This window comes from Dermacentor andersoni, chromosome 6 (assembly GCF_023375885.2).
Source record: "Dermacentor andersoni chromosome 6, qqDerAnde1_hic_scaffold, whole genome shotgun sequence".
NCBI lineage: Eukaryota > Metazoa > Arthropoda > Arachnida > Ixodida > Ixodidae > Dermacentor > Dermacentor andersoni.
In genome coordinates, this window is record NC_092819.1 from 87,481,351 (window position 1) to 87,504,182 (window position 22,832).

Consider the following 22,832-nt stretch of genomic DNA (forward strand, 5'->3'; position numbering starts at 1 on the left):
GACGGATAGATAGATAGATAGATAGATAGATAGATAGATAGATAGATAGATAGATAGATAGATAGATAGATAGATAGATAGATTAGATAGATAGATAGATAGATAGATAGATAGATAGATAGATAGATAGATAGATAGATAGATAGATAGATAGATAGATAGATAGATAGATAGATAGATACATAGATAGATAGATAGATAGATAGATAGATAGATAGATAGATAGATAGATAGATAGATAGATAGATAGATAGATAGATAGATAGATAGATAGATAGATAGATAGATAGATAGATAGATAATTTCTGTGGTTTTACGTGCAAAACCGCAATTTGATTATGAAGCAAGCACTTGTGGGCGACTCTAGCTTTCCGTTCAACCAGTGCACATTACACGGGGGTTTTCAGATTTCGCTCTCATAAAAAAATTGCGCCTTTGCAACAAAGTATGGATACACTTGATGTCTTGCATGATATATGATTGGACAAGCTCGTGCCTAGCAGCGCAATGCCATAGTCACCAAGTCACCACTACGGGTGACTGCGAAGTGCAATTAACCTATATCATTGACAGTTCTTCACTTGATAACCAATTGTTCTCACTTACGGCTCACCCGAGCTGGACACACTACAATGCCCTGTTGACGTAGCTTTACATCTTGTCTCACCAGAATGCACAGCACAGTCAGAAATTGAGGATATGATTTCCGGGAATAAGCATAAAGCAACAAGCCTAAACTGTCTTTAATTTAGTAATCAGCGCTTTGCAATGCTAAACACTTGTTATACTTCGGCATAGCACCATTATCATCGTCATCAGCATCAGCATCATCTTCTTCTTAGCTAACACGGGTAGTACGCTAGGTGCTCCGCCAGGCAAAGCTCTCCAGTCTTTTTCTCGGCACAGCACAGGTATTCTTAGATACTAACGCTGAGTCTTTTTCTGACAAATTATAACCAATGATCGCATCGCTTGATGTGTTTACTGACGGAGCGAGCAAAATTTATTATCCTAAAACAATGCTCAGAGTGTTTGTGGGCTTGCACAATTTACCGTTCTTGAACATAAAGCACTGATGGTAGGAACTACACTCAGTACCCTTATAATCGTTAATATTTTTCTTCACTTTATTCTTAACACCACCTCCCTTCCCTCCTCCTTCGCATATGCAGCAGATATATCCAAATCGCTTACCAGGTCCCCAAAGCGGTTCATGCCGAGCTTGAAAGACACGAGTCCTTTAACATATTTTGCGTTATGCTTGGCAATCAGAAGGCTGTTTTCAGTGAAGATCTTGAACCGAAACTGCTCTTCTTCACTCGACTGGTAGGCTTTATCTGGAATAAAGTTCTGCGTGAGTTTCTGGTTTAAATGAAACGGATTTCAATATTTTTTTTTTGTGACCGCCTAACGTATTCTGGGAAAAAAAGTTACTCACGGTTCACTTCGTGCACGCGGGTTGCGCGCAAGCGTATGGGAGCTGTTTCGTTTTTGTGCATTGCACATAGAATGTTTGCACTGTAACAGGCCGCCCAGCACGCTCCTCGGGAGTCTCCTGGACACGCCAAGCCAGCGCCGTTTTCCGGACTTCTTCGGAAGTAGGAAAATTTGGTAGGCAAAAATTACAGGGCATGCGCGGTGGTAAGAGCTGACAGCTTTATGTCTCGCGGGTGTCCTTTGTTTTATTGCTTCTCTTGTGCGCGTCCGCCGAGCCAGTTGCTAATGCAGGAGATCTGTTGTGTGGTTGGATGCGTAAATCCCACGGAACAAAGGCAGTAGGGTTGCCTTTTTTAACATTCCACGAAGCGGGAAGCGGTGAGAAACGTGGTTGCTGACAATTCATCTGGACAAACGGCAGCTGTCAGACGGCCAATAAATACGCGGAGTTCAATTTATCGCTTGTATAAGTGCGGCTCTTTGGTGGCCGTCCTTGCACGTGCCTGCACTGACAAGATGGCCTGTGACCATTTGTTTGGCAATTTAAGAACGAAATTGGGGCCAGGCACGCAGCTCATGTGCTGTGCATTTGCATTTGACCCGTTGTTGTGTGGCTGACTACTTGTGAAGTGTCACATGTATGCATGCTGTGCTTCTTCCCCGGATCGAATTTCCCGGACAGTGTTCCGCGCCTATCGCTACACGGTTATATGTCGTCGAATGGCACGTTCGGCCCATAGTTGCGATCGTTTCTGTAGCTGTGTATGAAGAAACGATCAGGGTAGTGCTCGCCGCTGGCCAAGAGGGTCTTGACGTGCCATTGACGAGCAGCTTCAGGCAGGGAAGTCATGCAATCAAACAAATGTGTCGCAGCAGATGGCATGGCAGGTATGGCGTAAGACAAGTGTCTTGCCCACCAGCTCTTTGCACACATGTCGCACCTCGCTTGGTGCATGGCCCGTGATGCCGCGCTGTTTACGAAAGGTGGATGGCCATTGGGCTTGAATGGGGCGCTTTTGTGCCGTCAGACCATATGTGGTTTGCGCAGGTCATCAAAAGCTGGAGCGGCAGGCTGTGGAGCATATCAGGGAGTTGTAGCAAACGTCTTTAGATGTGTTACGTTTACTTTGTATTTGAATAGTATGATGACTTTTAAACGCTCATACTTACTGTGGGCTGATTTGAACGCTTCCCAATCAGTGCGATAGACGTCTTGGCAGTTTGCGGCTATGGCTGCTGCTAACAGGTAGCAAATTGAGTAGAGCCGTTGCATGGCGGGAAAAGGCGCGCGAAACCTGAAAAAAAAAAACGCTCTGTCGTGGCAATTTCATCCGACGAAAATTATTTGTTAAAACTCAGCAATGCGGCAATCTTAGAATGGTGGCCCGACCAGCTTATATATAGATATATATATATATATATATATATATATATATATATAGAGAGAGAGAGAGAGAGAGAAAGAGAGAGAGAGAGAGTCTGACATCCACCAGACGAAAACGTTAAGTAAACACTCCTCACCACAGGTTCGTCGTCTAATTCCTGCATATGTTACGTCGGCTCCTGCGTGCTCAACTTTGAGAAAACACCACACACACACACACACACACACACACACATATATATATATATATATATATATATATATATATATATATATATATATATATATATATATATATATATATATATTGTAAGCACTATTAACGTACTTCGTCATAAATATATCCTTTATATTAGTTGCATTTCAAGAAACTTCGTTTGACCTAGAATAACGGTTCACTGAAGTGACGGCTTTATATGAGCATTTGCGAGACCTCTTGGTAGGAAACAGTTCCGTTCACGACCTCAGTCTTCTCGTACCACCAAGAATATGGCCTCTGTCGGTGGTGTAATCTTCCTTCATGTAACTGTCGTAAACTTCACTATCACTAACACTGCTTCGCCTTTCCGGCGAAACTGCAAGATCTCTCCCTTTCTTTTTTTCAGCGAGTCTGGTTTAAGCGCTACCGCGCATGACTGCTGTTCATTCTGATTTTGAGTGAATTCCGCTTGGCCTCATTTCGGTGACTGAGTGAATTATACAGTGTGCCCCAACTATCATGCACCGAGACTTTAAAAGATAGCATTTGTGTTGCTCGATGAAAACCTAGTGCATATTGTTTCCAGTACGATGTAGTTGCCGCCACTAACTCTTTCGTAACAGTAACAGTAATCTCAGTAACAAGAAAATTACTGGCAGCTACCCCACTGCACTGGAAGCAATATGCATTAGGTTTTCTTCGAGCGGTGCGTTGCTTTTTATCAAATTTTGCTGCGTGATAGTTAATTGGGGCACCCTGTACATACTTATGACCTCTGCATGTAAGTCACGATGTTTCCATCCCTAACAAATGCTGCAAATTATTAGGAGCGTTTTTTAATGAGTCGTTAGCTTTGCTTACTGTAAAGAGAAGCGATACTGAGACACATATCCTTCACGTGCATTTCATTCGCCGTTGATAAAAGACTGCCCAAGGAGTCACTAAAGTCTACAGGTATTCGTCAGGGTCAAAAAAGCACCAAAGTGTTTTGAAGCGAGGTGAACATACAGTAACACAACCCGCCGTGGTTGCTCAGTGGCTATGGTGTTAGGCTGCTGAGCACGAGGTCGCGGGATCGAATCCTGGCCCCGGCGGCCGCATTTCGATGGGGGCGAAATGCGAAAACACCCGTGTACTTAGATTTAGGTGCACGTTAAAGAACCCCAGGTGGTCAAAATTTCCGGAGTCCCCCACTACGGCGTGCCTCATAATCAGAAAGTGGTTTTTGCACGTAAAACCCCATATATTATTATTATTATTACAGTAACACATTTATTCTCTAGGCATAAACGATCCCTACCGTTAGAAATAATTATTAATTGGCTACTTCCTTCTCTTTAAATATATGATAAACTTTCTCATCTGTATATATTTAAATATATTGTATATGTGCATGGTGTTTACAGTGGAAATTTAAAACAATGTTGAAGTGAGAAAATACGGATGATGCAACCGCCGCTGTAACATCTAATGCGTTTGCTCTCTTTTTGTCAGGATTTGTAGAAATAAAGCAAAGTATGAATTAACATTCGTGCACGTCCGCGCCGGCAATGATGCAGTAAGCTATTAGTCACAATAAAATTGTAAGTGAAAGGATCGAGGCAAGTCAAAAGAAACCTCAAATGATGTGGGTGACAAAACTCTGGCGATGACACGTTAGGTGGGACAGGGGAGGGTTGGCTTCGGCATTGCCGAGAGGGGTTCAGCGCCCCCTGGGAAACTCCGGAGAAAGCTCGGGCCCCGGAGCCCCCCCCCCCCCCCCCCCCCTTCCGTAGTCGGCACCTGGTGCACGTAAAGCGCAATACACTACCTTCTATTCGTCCCCAAATCGTAATGGAGCCGCCGCAGTTGGCAATCGAACCCACGATCTATGATCCATGCAACTCCAGGAGGCTTTCTCCACTGAGCCGTCACGCTTGGTAACCACTGTCACACAAAGACCTCAAAGCGAGTGAAAAAAAAAACACCCTATTGATGTCTGCTCCAAATTAAAATGCTTCGGTCAAGCTCTTCCTTTTTATTATTTAAACAACTTCGGGATGGAGATTTTAGTGCAAGCATAACCACAACATGGCTAACGCAGTCCCATAAGGCTGGTGACTTATATTAGGTGAAATAAAAAGCGGACGATGACTTCGGAACTTCTCTTCGGTAAAGATATTGTTCTAAAGCCAGTGTCACTGCGTACGCAGGGAACAACCTAGTCCCTGATGTTCAAGCATTCCCAAGTTCCTTTTATCTATAGTCTCGCCCTCTTAAAAAATTGATGGACGAGTCTTACCTTTCTCTGTAGAGCACTAAATTCCTCCAGCAAACCTAGACGCTTTGTGGCTGTATGAAACAAGCTTCGCGTTTATCCAGGGGATGTGCTTATCAATCCTATTGTTTCACGTCGTGGTACGGTATCGTTCAGCTGAAAGAAAGCATTCCTGTTGTTATCGGAGCTAAGTCATCCTTCTGTCTGTCTGTCTGTCTGTCCGTCTGTCTGTCTGTCTGTCTGTCTGTCTGTCTGTCTGTCTGTCTGTCTGTCTGTCTGTCTGTCTGTCTGTCTGTCTGTCTGTCTGTCTGTGTCTCTGTCTGTCTCTGTCTGTCTGTCTGTCTGTCTGTCTGTCTGTCTGTCTGTCTGTCTGTCTGTCTGTCTGTCTGTCTGTCTGTCTGTCTGTCTGCCTGTCTGTCTGTCTGTCTGTCTGTCTGTCTGTCTCTGTCTGTCTGTCTGTCTCTGTCTGTCTGTCTGTCTGTCTGTCTGTCTGTCTGTCTGTCTGTCTGTCTGTCTGTCTGTCTGTCTGTCTCTGTCTGTCTCTGTCTGTCTGTCTCTGTCTGTCTCTGTCTGTCTCTGTCTGTCTGTCTGTCTGTCTGTCTGTCTGTCTGTCTGTCTGTCTGTCTGTCTGTCTGTCTGTCTGTCTGTCTGTCTGTCTGTCTGTCTGTCTGTCCTGGGTCACTGGCTAGTTTGTGGTCGAATGGGTAGCGAATCGCGTTGTTGCGCTGAGGGAACCGCTGAGGAGTTGAACCTAATTATCGGACCAACTTGGGTCACTGAGTATGCAGCAATGTGTGCATGCGTACCGCTCTTGAACCTAGTTCCCGCCGACATGTGTCTCTATGGACGCACTACTGTGTACGTACCACTATACAAGGGTACTCTGACGTCATCTTGGAGCACTGGGCATGTGCCACTCGGTCTGTGCTGGTCTCTATTGAATCTCTTTGATGCCAACTTGGCTGACTGGCTGTGTGCTAGTAAGGTGCGTGCCGCGTTTCAAAGAGCGTATTTGACGCAAATTAGGGTCACTGGGTATGTGCCACTTTACATGTGGCGTTCTTCAATGAACGTCGTTTACGCCAACTTCGTTAACTAGGTATGTGGTACTGGCAATATGACACTCTACAATGACGAAGGAGATACCCTAAATTTACCCGATGTTTAACGGAATCGAATCCACGTCACAACGGTTCTCAAGGACCGCCACTCCACGCATTAGCAGGCTGCGCCGCAATTCCCCTGTGTAATGAACCTCTCACCAACTGGAGTCATACAGTGTGGGCCACTGAGCGTGCGGCAAGCGAGGGAACAATTCGCAGCGTTCGCAGGCACCGGAGCAGCACGTTACTCATCTCGGAGGCCATGCATGAACTTGTCGGCATTGACACTAGATGGCTCAGCATGTCTAGGAAGAAACGCGAGACAGTAGCCCGGTTGACGCATGACGTGCTTCTCAAGGTTCGCGCACACTGGTGTGCCATGCATTTCAGAGGCCACGTGCAGGCTTCATGGCGGCGGCACTAGATTGCGCCACGTGTTCTTATCGATGCGTGAAACAGTGGTTCCACAGCAGTACACGCCACATAGCGTGGTAAGTATGGTGCTTTCTCGGTTAAAATGAAAGACGTACCTTTGTTACCTAGCAGCATTTTCATATTTTAGCCGAGATGTTTCGGTACCTCGACTATTTAAACGACGTTATCGCGTGTCCTGCCAAGGATTCTTTCCGTTTGAATACCTACCGAGTGCCGATTAGCAACAATAAAATAAAATAAGATCAATTATTGATTGGGCCCTGTCAGCAATATAAGAGTGAATTCCATCCGGATCCTGGCAACGTTGCTGCTAGCTAGTCTTCAATCTTCTCAATAGACCACCATAACGAACCTTCACTACTGTCTTGAATTGCCTTCCTACTTCCAATAAGTAGCTGGGCAGGCTGGCTGTCGGGGCGACCGGGCTTATCTTCACCAATTTTTCGTCCTTGTGTACCTTTCGCGGTGTTCACTTACCACCTCCTACTTTTCTCGCTTTGTCCTTGCATTCACGACCATCGCAACTCCTCACAACCTGCTGACCACTGGTGAACCCATTGCTGCTAGAGTGACTGTAAAATCGCCTACCAAACGCCAAAGCAATGTCTCGTTTACTAAGGGGCCAGTATGATAGCTGTGTTAGGTATCTCTGCGGAAAACAACACCGGTATGTCAACGCTGTGTTACGCCGCCTACTGCTGTCCAATGCCCATACTGTGTCTTCGGTCTCAGTGCAGCCATCGGTCCAAGCAACACAATGTCTGACCAGTAGGCTGGTACCACTTAACACGCTGATACGTAGATTTTCTCCGGTCTGCTCACTTGGACTCCCTCCAACAGGCACGCACGTACGGTTGCACGCTGATCGACTGGCTCAATGGCTTATTCCAACCTCCAACGGGAGCAGCGCATGACGAAAACTGTGAAGTTTTCCATTTTAAACGGAGCAATATTTCCACTTACTACCCTGCCGGCACTCGACCTTCACTCCTACTTCAAAGTTTGAAGCTTTTTCTGGACATTTTGGCTCGTTACAGCTTATGTTTTCACGTTACCCACGACGCCGTGAAAACTCGGTTAATCTTGCCGGTCATGTCCACTAATGTCGCAAATTACACTGGTTCTTGCACGTAATGTGAACACCGCAAGTGCACATCCCTTGCGGTCTGTTGCACATTCCAATCTGTTGCATGCCCATACCCAAGCCCTTCCACTAAATTTGAGGCCGTAGACTCATAATTTACGCTTTTCACCACAGAAGCCGGTAACCACTGGCTTTTTACTGCAGCGCCCCTTCCCAAGCGCTATGCTGAGACCACGTCTCCTTGCTCTGGCCCAGCCTTTCAGGTCGCCGAATTTTTCCATGCATGCTATCTCTTTGAGCGCCGGCACGCATTCGCCCCTTCCGAAGTGAACGCAGAAACAAATTCTTTTTCTCTTTTCCTGTAGACAATATGTATGTCTATAACACCGCACATAGAACCCCGACAGCCTACGATCCAGTTTTATTGGGTGCTTTCACCGAAGTTAGTCCGACGTGATCCTTATGTATTTTCGACGCGATCGTACCCACTGAGATAGCATTCTTCCCGTCTGCTCGCAATGCTAGCATCCAACACCGAACTGTAGTCCCCTTTTTCCTTCCTGTGGTCAAGCCGTATGTTTGGCCTTGGGCGCAATAGTATATAAATTATAAATCATGTCAGTGACCAGCAGGAGGACGAATTTGACGTCTTGGTGCCTGTATGGCAACGTTGTTTAACAGAATGCAGAAAAGCAAAGGCTTGGTGTGAAGAGCAATGTCTGGACTTCAACATTGTTATAAGTGTATACTTATGATCATCGTTCTTTTTTTCTTTGTGACAGCCTAGCGCCGTTATCCTGCTTTAAAGCAATTCAATGAGTCAGTATTTCGCAGAAAGATCAGAAAAAAAGTGTACGTTAACTGAACATTCTGCGGACTTGTTAGAAACAATGTGAGGCGGAGCTTTCGTAAAACGTTTCAAACAAACGCTATGCAGGAGGATTGTGATTTGTGAAATGTTACCTCATTTCCACAAAGAAGCGTTTACATTATTTTTCCGCTGCAGAAGTCTTGTGTCTATTGGTATCGAGGAAACGAGCACGTAACTGCACGTGTTCGCTTTGCAGCATAAACATATTTGTGCGTGAGGAGCAAGATGAAGAGACTCCAGGCCTCGACCACGTGGCCAACGCAATACACGTGATCTCAGATTGCTCTGTCTCTATAATATAAACGGTACAGTTTAGATTACAGCATTTCCGCAGTGGTCTCACTTTACTCCGCGAGAAACTTGACCATTAGGTGCCAAATCACGGGGAAGAAGGCAAAGAAAGGTTCAATAAAATGTTATGTGCTCGATTACGTAGATTATTGCAGCGAGTCCATTTAGGTACTTTTAGTGCTTTAACTGCATAATTTTGTCGAGAACAGAACCAGTTACAGGTACATCGTCGAGGGCATAGTGCAGACGAATATACAGGGCGATTCATGATGCATATGCTGTGCTGCGTTCAGAAGAGCTAAATACGAACGACCATGAAATCCCACGTAAGAGCCAAAGAAAGCTATTGTTTTCGAAAATCCTTGACTTCATGAAGTCATCCTTCTCGTTTTGCATGTTAATATTTCGTATGTTGAGCATATCTGCTCAACTTAGTAAACTGTCTTGACAAAGTCACCTCTTTATTGACATGCTGTAGGCAAGTGTGCGTTTGCTAACTTTAGCAACGTGGCCGACGTGGCCGGTAACATTTCTATGTTCTTGTACTTTATAACGTAAAAAAACGATCATTTTTTTTCAGTGGTTTAGACGGTGTCGTAATTGTGGGGCTACTGGGCATTCTCGAGAGCTTTGAAAAGGGGCATTACTATGACGAGACAGTAATGAAGAGAGAGTGGAGTAAACAAGAAATTGTGTAAAAGATCCCACTGTCGCTCGCAAGGCGAAATATTGATAGCGATAGAAAAGTATCAGATGACTTCACGAAATAAGGTACGCAGCCTTATCGGCCCCATATATTGCATTAAATATTCGCTTACTAATAAATTAGCAAGAATAGTTCCAACGTGCGCACAGGCCAATATGAACTGATTTCACTCAATGGCCCTGGGACGATCACTCGGCGTCGCAACACTGGCGTGATAAAGAAAGCCGACCGCAGGAAGGAAACCTTTCGTACGGCCTCTCGCTTCACCAGGTCTCGGAAAGTTGAGCTTACGCGAGCTCGAAACGCTAAAGGCGCACGGAATCAGAGCGCGCACGAAGCGACCAGCAAGCATGGCTCAACCTTTAGCTTTGCACCCACCCCACATTACTTCCCCGGTGTGGCGCGTCGGTGCATTATGCGCTAAGTCGAGCGGACAGCCACGGCCGGGATAATGAAGGAGACGCGCGTTACCTGGCCTTCCCTGTAGCGCACTTTATCCCGTCACATCTCAGACTGGGTGAGCGGGGAGACAACGCGCACAAGGCCACCATGCTCCTCCGCTCACTCTAACACAGTTTCTCGCAACCCCAGCATAGGCTGCGCGGGGCGTGTCAGGATCGTATCGAAGGCGAAATTTATACGGAAAGTCACTGCCACGTCGGAGCTCAAGGCAAAAATTCGCTCGGACCATCTGTACGATTGCTGTCGCAATAAAATCAGTGGAGCCCCTTCACTACAAATATTCGATGAAATGGATTTGTCCATGACAACGCCCCGATGCGCAACTGGCGTGACAACAACAACAACGTGCTTCCATAAGTCTTCTGCAAAGTCATCTTTCCCCTGAGTTGGGTTCCAAAGATAACTTGCCTGTGGTTGACCTCCCTGCCTTAACTTTCTCGTTCTCTCTCTCTCTCTGCTGCGTTGTAGACGGCACGATAAATTGTAGAAATTGCTGGGTAACTTCCTGCCAAGTGCCAACATAAAAGGTAGATCTGAGATGTAAATTATAGGCATTACTGTGAAAAATTGGATTCAGGGCCTATAACCAAGGAGCAAGTGGTAGCTTTGTGGTGCAGCTCCAAAACGAGTATGCGAGAATTTTCAGTGCTGCATCTGTTCTACCAAAGTATCGGCCAAGCGTGTTCCGTTATCAATTTCTTAAGTTGACATGAGGCAGTAACTTCGGTTCTGAGTTTGTTTTTATACTAAGTTAAAGTCAAGTCAATATAGCAGATATCTTATCGTACAATCAAATGTGCAGCGGAACAGAGGAAGTCGTACACAGAACCGCCACCTGGTTGGGAGAAACACAATTTTGTTTTTTTGCACTCTTTGTTTCTGCGTGTAGCAGTCGTGTTTCTGTGTAGTACTATAGCGCTGTATTGTGAGGCAAAAGAAAATTACATGGCATTATCGAAAGCTACACAGTTGCTACATGAGTCGGAGGGGCGTTCTTAAAAAAAAATACATTTCACTGTTCTGTAAATGCACGAGGACTTACTATCCGTGCACTACGCGACCAGGACCTTAATAATATACAGGAGGAGAACAGGGACCAATTACTTACATATAATGAAATCACGAGGCATTACTACATGAACAGAAGGGAATTCCCAGTGCCACGCGCTAAGCTCAATAGAGCTCAAGCGGTGACTCTGAGATTGTTGCAGACAAGAACTTATCCAAGTCCAAACTTTATTAATAAGCTATATCCTGAAAGAGAGGCACCAATCAATTGCGAGAAGTGTAATGGCATAATTATTCTGGATCACATGTTTTGGCAGTGTCCTGTGACTTTCATAGACTGTGACAAGGAGCGAGACTGGTGGCGGCGAGTCCTACACAGTGGAGTTCTTTTTGATCAAGTACAGGCCGTCCAGAAGGCCCACAATACGGCGGTAATGTTAAACCTTACTGTCTCGACGTGGGAGCCGCCTGCGTCAACCTAAGAGTTGGTCTTCAGGACATTAAATAAAGTTCATCATACCATACCATACTGTTCTGTAACAAAGCTTTTGTGGTCAGAGGACTCGCAACCGCCCTTTCTATGTAAAAAAGAAGATTGACAAAAACAAGCATGGCTCGGCGGCAAAATGTGGGTGATTTATTGCAGTGGTCAAATTGCGTACAATTTACGAAGCGTTTAATGTAATCTGATGACGTAAAGTAGCTAGTTAGACGAGCGGGTAGCTGGCTGCAGAGGCGATGCCGCACTGGTTGTCTTGGTCACGTGACATCTTGATGTAGCCCTTGTCTCCCCAGGTTTCGGCCCAACTGAAAGGTAATTGTAAAAGAAAACGTAAAAAAATGAAAACTGTCAGCGGGTTTTCTAAAAAAAATCCACAACTATTGTCGCAACCTAGGCTGTTGCTAAGCCTGTGTGACGGTTTTGCTTTGTAGCAGAGACACACTGATATAAACAGCCCTGGTATATCTTTTCGGGGATCAAGGCAGCGAGGGAAAGTCGCGCTGCTCTCGCGCCGACGCTCGCGTTGTGTGAGGTGCGGTCTAGCACGCCTGAGAGAGGCACAGAGCGGCGTGCTTTTCATTGCTGCGACAACTGCCACATCTGCTTCCCCAGCGTTGATGCGCGCTTTTACAGAAAAAAAAAAGAGAACCGCATTCGATTCGGTGCCCGGGGACACGACACCCTTGCCAAAGTCTGCTTCTCGCGAATGGAGCAAAGATGCAATTGCAGTCCGCTATCTATCCGCTTGAGTGATTGGTGGAAATGCATCGGCGTCACAGCTGTTCGCCTATCTCGCAATTACGAACGTGTCGAACTCGAAACTGCAGTCCACAGATACTAACGTAAACGTTAACTCACCTGAGGAATGCGAAGCGCTACTCTTCGCCGTAACAGTTAGCTCGCGTCAATTGCGTCTGAACTTCGCGTGATGCTGAACAACTCGTTTTTTTTTTTTTAGAATGTATTGTTATCGTGCTCACCTGTTCTTGACGAGCCAATATTTCTTGCCGTCCTCAACACCATAGCCGACAGCGAGCACACCATGGTCCAGCTGTTCACTGCTGCATTCGGGTTCGTCGTACACACCTGCAAATAATATAACAAAATATTGGCACCGTGAGTTCACGCACGAGTTGCGCGCGAACTACGACGAAAACAAAGGGCAGCTGCGACCATTTCCTTGTCTTTTCATCAATCAGTCGGCAGGACAATTTTCCCGAAAAACTCTCAGGCCCTCATCGTAGCGCTGATCTATACACTTGCCATATTTGGTGAGCGTATTTGTATTTCTAAATTACTGAATATTGGTTGATGGCGAAGTTTTCTATCGCAAATTAAGGCAAGATTGGCGCAGTTAAGTACAACATCATGTATCTCTCCAATAAATGTACGGTGCAGGATTGCTCGAATTATTCGCAACCTGAAGCGTACTATATTGATGAAATAACTGCAATTACATTATTGCATTACAATTACAATTACAGTTGCATTACATGCAATTACACGCTGCGGCTGCCGCAGTAAAAAGTGTGCATCTACGGATATAAGCCAAGTGTCAAATACGGGGACGACAGTCCTCGACACCGATACTTTCTTTCCGAAAACCAGTTCCTTAGTTCCAAAATGACAAGCTGTTCGTGTGAAACATGTAATAATACTGCTCCTTGACAGGAATAATAAATTTTCTTCTATATAGGGTGGTTTATTAGACCATCCGAAATTTTTAAATATCATATATGATTGTAATCCTTCAACTGCATTACTCGAAGAGAGGGACGTTACTTTTACAGAATTCAAAACGCGTAATCAACTATATAACAGAATTTCACTAATAATAATTTTAGCAAATACTTTACGGCACACATTGGAATTTATAAATTGTAACAGGTGAGGTTCCGAAAAATCTCGACTTGGAACCAATTCTGAGGATGGCATTTGAGATACACGCCGTCACGTCTGCGGTAAAAATGCACTGAAGTTTCACTCAGTTTTTTAGAAAAATATTTTATCCATCGAAGTGCAGAAGCACCAAGGTATTTCGAAGAAACAATTGGTAAATAAATATTTCGAACCTGCTGCCATGCTGTAAGTTCATTCCTAGTCTATATGCCCCGCGAACACATCCAATACAAATATGAAATTGCAATATGTGCCGTAAGTTTATAATAGCTTAAACTTTATTAGCCTAATTGTTGCAAATTAGCTGTTTACGCGTTATGATGCGTCCTACAAGTAATGCCAGCCTCTTAGAGTAATCCAGTTCAAGCATTAGAAATGTGCTATCTATATTGTTTTTTTCTATATTCTTAGATTGAAATGGAACGCTTGGTATAGTGTCACAAAGAACATCATGGCAGACACTGCCAGCGACGTCTATGTATATAACTCACATCTGTCCTTGGCTTGCAACTTTAATGCAGATGTGAAGACTAAAATAACCGATATGCGTACTCACAGTAGATAATACAGGGGTTCCTGGACAGGTTACTTTGAAGTAGCTTTATGAAACATTTTTAAAATATTATGTTGCAAACATGCATGATTTCAAGGGTGAGGTCTTGAATTCGGCCCCCACAGGCAGACAGTTGCAATTTCTTCTACACTTATTTTCTTTCTTTATTACTTCAGCGTTTCAGCTAAACACCATTAATCTTCTTTATGTCTTCTTTGGCTTCAATGTCTGTTCGCTTCCCCAGGTTGTTGCTAAAGAAAGCGAGCAGTTTGTTCCACCTGACTCTTTTCTCCTGTTGTATGTACGTACATTTTAAATCGAAATGTCATGGAGCACAGAGTTAGAAAAAGAATTATAAGGCTTTTTGCACCGGTCAACAGTAAATACAAACTGGCGACATGCATTTACCTTCGGAGTACAGCTGGAATGATGAGTGGCTTGCGTCGATGGCTACGGAAACTGGGCCAACGGTGGCGACCGCCTTCTTCAGGTCGTCTTCAGATCCCTGCTCGATGTCCACGAAGCCGGTGTCGGTTGCACCAACGTTTTGTTTCTTGAAACGGCACTGGCCATCCTGAAATATAAGACGTTTGCACTGTCAAAAAGAAATGAATACACTGCGAGAGCCCCTCCCCCCCTCTCCCACTCAATATCTCCTTAATAGGTGAGCTTTCTTCGGCTTGTCTACAGCCATTTTTTTTTTCGCCCCTCGGATATTTACAAGTGTAGCAAGTTGGGCGGGTTGGTGAAGCTGCATAGCGATTGTAAAACATCGCTGAGAAAGACGTTCACGATGAAAGCGCATGCCACGTCTTTCTCTTGCTTGTCATAGTCTTCTTTAGCGCTGTTTTACAGCCACCATACCTCGGATATTCTTGAAGGGCAGATTTTAGAGTATCTAATTGCAGCGTGTTCAACAGCAAAGTATATTAACTGAGATTATCCTCCTAAAGGATTTTAATGCATATTTCATTTTGAAGGATCATGCAGGCGTCATATAGCAATCGCTAAATACGTTGAGGACCTATGCTGCTGCTAGAAGTCGATAGCCGGCTCCGTGGCTTCCTAGTGACGTGCTTGTGGAATGTGTATAGCTCTCACTTACCTCAGCCTCATAAGGATAGCTTTTTTCGGTATCAATACCGCCGTTCGCCTTGATGTACTGGAAAGCGTTGTCCATGAGCCCGCCCTCGCAGCCGTGGTTGCCGAAGGTTTCGGAGCAGTCGACCAAGTTTTGCTCACTGAGTGAGACCAGGACGCCGGTCTTCAGGAAATGCTGGCCCTCCAGAGACCCAGTCTGGAAGCAAAATAATTATTGTTGTTTTTTGTCGTTGGATGTAGAAATCGCAATATTCACGACTGTTGTAAGTTGTGCGTTTTATTAGCAACTGCTTAACGCGGCTAGGGTAAAGAAAATACATAAAATGTATTTTAGCTTTTGCACTAAAAGGAACATAAAGTACGCATTCGTCTCGGAGGATATTAGTCGTGTAGGGTTACCTGGCTTAGCGCGCTTACATATTTTTCAGCGTAGCTCAGAAATGAAAAAAACAAGAAAAACATGGTTTTGGACATATGTCCGCTGCCTTCCTTCTTCTCACTTTTAATCACCTATGCTTTTAATGTAATCACAATTAGCCGATACCATCTTCTTTAGGGGTTACGTCTTCAATTATGAACGCCTCGGGTACCCATTAAGACAATTGCAGCAAAAACACAAGAAATCACGTAACGCTTCTAAGGTCTTCTTGTTTACGAACACGCACGTGAATATATAAAAAAGGACATTGTGCTTTACGAGGCACCTGGTCAAATATAGCGAAAAACTCTCACGTCTTGTCATTGCAAGATAGGCTCCTTCGACGAAGGTATTCATATTTCGCCAATAGTAAATGTTTTGCAGAATCCAAGTTATCCCAAAATAGAGCTTCTAAATGACAGGCGGGATTCTTTGTGTGAAGATATTCTGCGCAGTCATACGAGTTATTTTGCTGGCGTAAAAACTCACGGTGCTGAAGGCCCAGCAGGACCCGCACTGTCCCTGGTTTTTCACGGGTGTCACGGCTCCTTTCTCGCGCCAGTCCATAGATTCTGGCAGGCTGCTGTAGTTGACGTTCGCCGGTGGCAAGAAGGTAGATCCCCGTCCCGTTGTGCGCGCACCACGGTAGCCGTTGAACATCTTTGCGAACTCGTGCGGCAGCTTCGCGTGAAATAAAAAAGAGGAGCTCATTACCAGTACATATTTCTTCATGATGTTGAATCTGTATTGCACGTGACTTATCGATATGCTTAAGTGCTTAGAATCTGCACAGTCACTACGGTGCGTGTAAAGCTGTCTTAGAGACGCCAAACAACACAAGGATCGTGCTCGCCACCTATAGCGCGAGATCACCGTGCTTCATAAACAGTATTCCAATACCTTAGAAAGCAATGTTCATCCACTGCCTCACATAAGTATAGACAAAGTGGAAACCATTTTAGAGATTCTGTGCTAAATATTCAGCGCTGCTGACGTGGCTCTTAGGAGTTTGGCCAGCGGACGAACACTGCAGCCTCAGCGCAAGAGCTCGATTAAAAAAAAAAATGTTGGCAGACCTTCGACAAAGCTGCAGAGGTGTGGAGAATTTCACGAGCTGTTTCTTTGAAGCTGTACACCTGAGTAATAGGAATAATGTGGGTTACCATTTAATACATATGCAGGAACCGCTTCGTATGCGTCTGTCGTATTGTTTTCTGCTAGTTTTAACAAACCGACAACGTTACCGTGCTAACCTGGAAGGAAACAGCTGTTTAATGAGGGTCTCTTCCCTTTACAGCCCTGCAAAGTGCTTGCAACTGGTCGTTTACATTAATGAATTAAAATTCCAGTTCAAGGTTTCATAGTTCGCTCTTTTAAATGTAGCGAACTGAACAACATGGGCCGCCAACACATCCTAGTAGGTAAATCCGGCTTACAAGTTATCGTGTACGCTGAAAGTAGGTGCAGGACAATAAAGCCGATAACATGCGGACCTGAGTTTCCGCACATGATGCACGGCATCACCCCCTTTTACTTACTATGTTAAACAAGCGTTTCCGAATAGAAAGCATAACGAATACAAAAGAATAACGGCTGCCGGCGCAGCCAAAACGCCCCTATACTCTATCGAAAAGCTACAGCTTAGGTTCCTTTAAATACGTTTGGAATTGAGAAAATAGAAGCCGATTTCTTATAAGCATGGCACATATTACATTATGCACGGTGCCTAAACGATATTCTCCTCTGAGCACGATCACAAAAGCTGGGGATAGTTGCACTCCACATATCGAAATATTGCTGTTAACTAATTACATACGGTGCTGTTTAGGCCAAGAAAAAATGACCGCTCACTTGACAGCGTAGATTTGTTGAGATTTCAAAGCAAGCTACAACGACGAGGAAGTGACCACCCAGCGACGCGTTTTAACTGCCCTTCTCATATGCCTACGGCGGGCATTCGTCTCCTTTTGTGGTTGGACCCTGGTACCCGGAATTTTAGGCAGTAAATGCTCAGGGAAGTCAAATTAAGCCGAACGTTCCAGGTCACTTTAGCAACTTGATAACGTGCAGCAAATGCGCTAATTCATTGCGGCATACTTGCGAGACTAAGTCGACAACGAGGACAAGTGAGCGGGCGCACACAAACGCTAATCCTAGGGCTAATCCTCGGACTCGCACAATCGCTTGTCGTCTTTGTCAATGGGCTTAAAGATACCCATGTACAAGGCCCTACGTCGACGCTTGTCACTGCTGCAGTACCTGCATCACGCAGAGTTGCATGCGCTTATTTGATACCTATTTTGTTAATATTATTGAATATGCCTTGCGGCATGTTCGAAAACTAGTTGAAAAAAATTCAGTTTGGCATAATATGTTTAGATCAGTAGTATATATAATTGGGGCAATGTTGACAAAGCTTCTGGACTGGTATGTGTTATCTTTTTTTATAAAAGCCCTTAAATATCCTACTTTATTACTAATAACCAACTTTAATAGCCGTCGACGCGTTGATATGCTGGTTAGCTAATGTGATCCAAATGCTCGCACGTCGTCTTCAGGATCTTCAGCGTATCGCGGACACTGTCTAATGACTCAGATTATGTCGAAAAACCACGCTGATACGCACCGTTCTGGGTTTCCTTCATTTGCGGCGAGCGGTAATGACGGCATTTCCTATCACTGTTTTTTAATCAGAAACGTTCATTTCGGCAGGCTTTTCTTGACGTACGCCTCTCGTATCTCAAACGTAAAATTTAGCACCGAGGCTGATCTATTACCTACATTATGTGAAGCTAGGTGTTTTACCCGATCCAAGCTATTTTTGCAGTTGGCTTTTAATACTTTCTTCGTTGTTCAAAATATTTAGCATTTCTTTTTTCAAAAGAAAGCAACACAGGATATTATAGCGCAAGCTAGCCGCTGAGTAGGACTACTGTAACGAGACTCACTACATTGCAATATACTGAAGCCCGTTGGCGCTACCTGAGTGCTGGTTATGCGTGTATCTATGTGCGTGTTCATGTGTGGTTGTGTGCTCGCGCGAACTTACTGAACAATCGAATGTTACGGGAAAGCAAAATATCAAATTTGCCAACCTATTCAATGTGAAAGGACTTATTTTGAACATCGTAGCTGTGGCACATAATTTCCGGTCACTCTAAAAGCAAAACAACAAACATTTATAAAATTGCTCACCAGATCGCCGAACTGGTTCATGCCAAGCTTGTACGATACGAGGCCTTTAGCGTATTTCTCGTTGTGCCTGGCAACCAGCAGGGTGTTCTCACTAAATATCTTGAACCTCAGGAGCTCCTCCATGTTGGATTGGTAGGATTTTTCTGCAATGCAATGTTAGGTACCGGATTTAAAATTTTCTGAAGCAATGCAACAGTAACCTCTACTGGGTTCTGCTAAAGCTGGTGTTGCCCACTGCGGTGTAACTTCTTACACCTTCGTTGAACGGATAGCTCATATAACTGATAATTTGCATGTTTGTATTTGGGCATCAACTTAGAACTTTTCGGTACACTTCGCGCTTTGTTTTTGTAAACACTTGCTTCTACCAAGCTGAACACGCTCTATTAACACGTTGAAGGGAAAATACACCGTAATAGTTGTATAAAAAAATATAACTTGAGAAAAAGGAACTCTCCCTTTTTGGATTCTGCTAACATAGGTTTTTTTTATGCTTATCGCACACAGAAATGCTCATAATGGCCACCTCATCTTATAGAATATTATTACGATATTATCGTGAGATACTCAAGAGACGAGCCGCCGCGAGAACGACGATGAAGTTAGTCTGTGCCTTGGCGCGGGCGAGTGTCGGACTGGCTGTCTGGCTCCAGTGTAAATAGCCTGTAAATAGCCTCTTTCGTCTGCATCTTTCTACACGTAACATTCTGGTGGAGGTGCGGGGTACTCGCCATCAGGAACTGGTGGGGAAGACAACAGTTTAATAAAGGCTATTGATTTTGGCGGTAGGCGAAGAAAGCCGGTGGGGCGTAAGCTGCAGTGGGGTGCGTCAGAAGGTTCTGCGAGAGTCGGCAACTCAAGGCGAAGGGTACTGGCAGAGGAGTCAATTAGAGCAGAATGCGCGCAGAGAATATCATTGTGCGAAGAGAGCTGAAAAGGCCAGTTTTGAATTACGTCCTGCAGAAAATGGCGCAAATTTGCACCCGGGAGAACTAGCAAGCTTAATCTGAAATGCTTTCATCGGTCGATTAACACTTTTCTAGGAAGTGATGCGGGCATTAGAAACGGCAAGTCTTAAACACGAGCGTGTTGATGAGCAGAATATTGGTTTGCAGACAGAAAAAAATTTTATGCGATTACATTATTTATGCCTGATGAAGGGGGTTATGGATACATAAAACATCATAACTACAATAACTATATACAGACATCAATAACTACACATCATACAACATACGTCAATACCCACAAGAGCTTTCAGGAACACCATGGGTACTACCACATTTGTTATGTCAAGTACTATCCTAACTATTTTACTTTATGTGAGGAAGCGCACGCAATCCTAGATCTGCCCTGATGGATAAAACTAATGGCATGCTTATATATCACTCCGTCTTAATGGATTTTACGTTTATACTACTCAGATACGACTACTTCTGCTGGTCCGGTATAATAGTAAAATTAGTGGTGCGTGCTGCACTCTCAATCCACGAGTTCTCGCTAGCATTTAACTCGTTTACTACTGCGGACTTCACGCTACTACTAAAGCGTAACGCCACTTCATGCAGTCGGGAACGCGTCGAAGCTTTTGCGGGTGTTCTAATCTATTCCCCAGCGGATTATACGGCCTATGAAAGTGCTAAACGCTACTGGAACGGCCTGCGGACAACAGTGAGCTCTGTTGCGCGCTCCCCGCTACTTCCTTTGGATAAATACTATGAATCATTGAAAAGTGCCATAGATACTTTATTATATTCTAAAAAAACATGTGTTTCATCAAACAAATGCATCATCATTTTTGAGCGGCCGACATCTGCCCTATTGCGTGCGAACGTAATTTATGAGGTTATAGTCAGCGAAGTTACGCGACCCAGAAATCAGGCTTTTTGAATACTGAGCAATCTACGATTCCAGGGGACACAACGAAAGAGGTCTATAATGGCATTCTTCATTCCCTATAAAGATTACAGAATACATTTAAAACAATATGGCGAAAATTTTCACTATATCGACGGCTACATAAAGAACTACGAAACATTTAAATGTGACACTTGTAACAGGCAAACAAAAAGCACGAGAACGCGAAAGAATATTTCCTAAAGACAACGCTATCGCTTAGGCGTCGCACGCAAGGCTCAATCGTCACTGTGGTTTAACTTAAAACCGCCCACGTGGGGAACGTTACGAAAGCGTTATCAGATAGCCAATGTAATAGTAATCTGCTACGTCGTTATGCCAAAAGCAATTTCTTTTGTCTATATATACGGCTCATTTCCCTAGAGTACCTTTTAGCAATGTATTGCCATAGTTGATATCGATATCCGTAAAACGTTGTTTATACAAACTGGAAAAAAAAACCAACTAATTTGTGCAGAATTAAAGCAACAAAATGTAACCACAGAGTTATTTTTTGTCATCTACTTCTTCGCCAGTTATATTGGAATGCTTTTGTGTACAGAAGTGTAAAAGTACTTGTTGTTGATACTAAAAAAAGCGCTTTCAAGCAAGGGTGCTTACTGTGGGTAGCTTTGAATGCCTCCCATTGGGTGCGTAGGATTTCATGAGAGCTTGCCGCTATGGTTACCGCCACAAAGGCGCAGAGTAAGCTGATTCGCAACATGATGGAGACAAGGACACAGCACCTGTAATGAAAGAAGCTTCATTCATTTATTTAGATCCTATCATTTCTTGGGTGGCAAAAGTGCAAAAAGGGGCATTCTTTTTATCTACATGACTCACCCCGAACACTCACCGGAATTCTATCGGTTCAGGTAAGTTCTATATATGCACGAAATGAGAACATGTGACTGGAGCTTTAAGCCACAGTCCAACTTTAGCATTATAGAAGGACGATAAAGTCAATGAAAATGTATTACATAAAAGAGGTATGAATGATACGAGGTGATCATTTCAATGGATACGTTGATCATGCAGCTAGCAGCGCCTATCACGAGAATTAAGATAATTACTATATCGTGTGCCGCTAAGCTCTGTAACAGCTGAGTCTCAGGAAGCACTGAGGTACCGCACCTGCCGCTACGAACCCGCACGTTGACGTAATGTAATAAAACCTGGACATACACATTTCACTACACACGAGAATAACGAATTTTTTAGATCCCTTTCGTTAGAGCGCAATGGTTATGTTTCCTACTATATAAAAAGGAACTACGACGAATATCGTGCTCTCCAGTTTGTTCTAGTCGTCATGAGAAAACGCGATCTATACTTATCGCGACGCGTTGAACTATGCCGCGCCATTTTCGAATATTTGACTTTTTAGCAGTGTTACGGTTCTGACCTTTTCAAAAGGCGTAGTTGCATTCGGCACGCCTACAGCTGCAAGACACATTCACGAAAGATCTAGATAACGCAAGAAGTGAACAAGTCGAATAGCTGACAAAGAACAGCTGTTCCGCTACCTGTGAGGCACAGACACCCGATGACACCTTGACGATTCCGGACTTACCTGGTGGAGAACTCGACCCTTTCAGCCCACTCTGCGGTGTGGTTGCGGCGTCAGATGATCTTTATACATTTCTATGCGAGGTACTTATCATACTGCGTCAGTGCTCCTATCGGTATTGATGTAGCTGAGGGAAAGTCCACACGCGCCATCGGAAGCGATAAGCCTGCCCCATATCTTTGTATTGTTGCTCGAGCAGCGAAGTTATGCGCTATTGTTTGCCGGACAATTGAATTCTGAGACCGGCTCCGTCACATGCGCTAGATAAAACGCCCGTGCGGTTGAACTGGCACCAGCTCACGTGGCTGCGCTCACCGCCTTCGTTTTTGGAGGCGTAGAGGTGTGTCCAGATGAGAATGGGCGTAAGAAAACGCCGTGCACCAGGCGCTCGCTTACGATACGGGAGCGTCTAGGCGAGCATGGTTCGGTTGTGCGCTTCGGAAATTGGTGCAGATAAATCC

The 22,832-nt window shown here is 44.4% G+C and overlaps 3 protein-coding genes across 5 annotated transcripts in view; 1 reads left to right on the forward strand and 2 right to left on the reverse strand.

Annotated features, from left to right (window-relative positions):
* LOC140218882 (uncharacterized) overlaps positions 1–5,394 on the reverse strand; it is a 45,496-nt gene extending 40,102 nt beyond the window's left edge. Inside the window, exons 1-3 of the mRNA XM_072288589.1 lie at positions 5,302–5,394; positions 2,608–2,732; positions 1,195–1,337 (exon numbers count right to left, since the gene is read on the reverse strand). Coding sequence (XP_072144690.1) covers positions 1,195–1,337; positions 2,608–2,710 — 246 coding nt within the window. The 5' untranslated portion in view covers positions 2,711–2,732; positions 5,302–5,394. The remainder of the gene's footprint in view (positions 1–1,194; positions 1,338–2,607; positions 2,733–5,301) is intronic.
* The window catches only part of LOC126522531 (procathepsin L-like), a 123,235-nt gene that overhangs the window by 55,046 nt on the left and 45,357 nt on the right, over positions 1–22,832 (forward strand). The window lies entirely within an intron of this gene.
* LOC126522995 (procathepsin L-like) lies at positions 11,847–22,480 on the reverse strand. Of its 2 annotated transcripts, none has more exons than XM_055066654.2 (8): positions 22,375–22,480; positions 21,423–21,547; positions 18,906–19,048; positions 16,200–16,391; positions 15,297–15,488; positions 14,600–14,765; positions 12,720–12,825; positions 11,847–12,044 (listed from the first exon to the last, which is right to left on the reverse strand). In XM_055066654.2, exons 2-8 carry the CDS (start codon positions 21,523–21,525, stop codon positions 11,945–11,947), a joined length of 1,002 nt encoding a protein of 333 aa, XP_054922629.2. In that variant the 5' UTR covers positions 21,526–21,547; positions 22,375–22,480; the 3' UTR covers positions 11,847–11,944. The 2 variants fall into 2 exon arrangements, with proteins under 2 accessions (XP_054922629.2, XP_072144902.1); XM_072288801.1 differs by lacking the exon at positions 22,375–22,480 and adding an exon at positions 22,207–22,272.

Bases quoted from the DNA above. Each gene is read 5' to 3' on its own strand.
- LOC126522995 (XM_072288801.1), bottom strand. From the start codon at position 22,229: ATGCAACTACGCCTTTTGAAAAG. The intron at 21,548-22,206 runs GTCAGAACCGTA...CTTTCATTACAG, and splicing joins CAACTACGCCTTTTGAAAAG to GTGCTGTGTCCTTGTCTCCA. The intron at 12,045-12,719 runs GTGAGCACGATA...ATTACCTTTCAG, and splicing joins TATTGGCTCGTCAAGAACAG to TTGGGCCGAAACCTGGGGAG.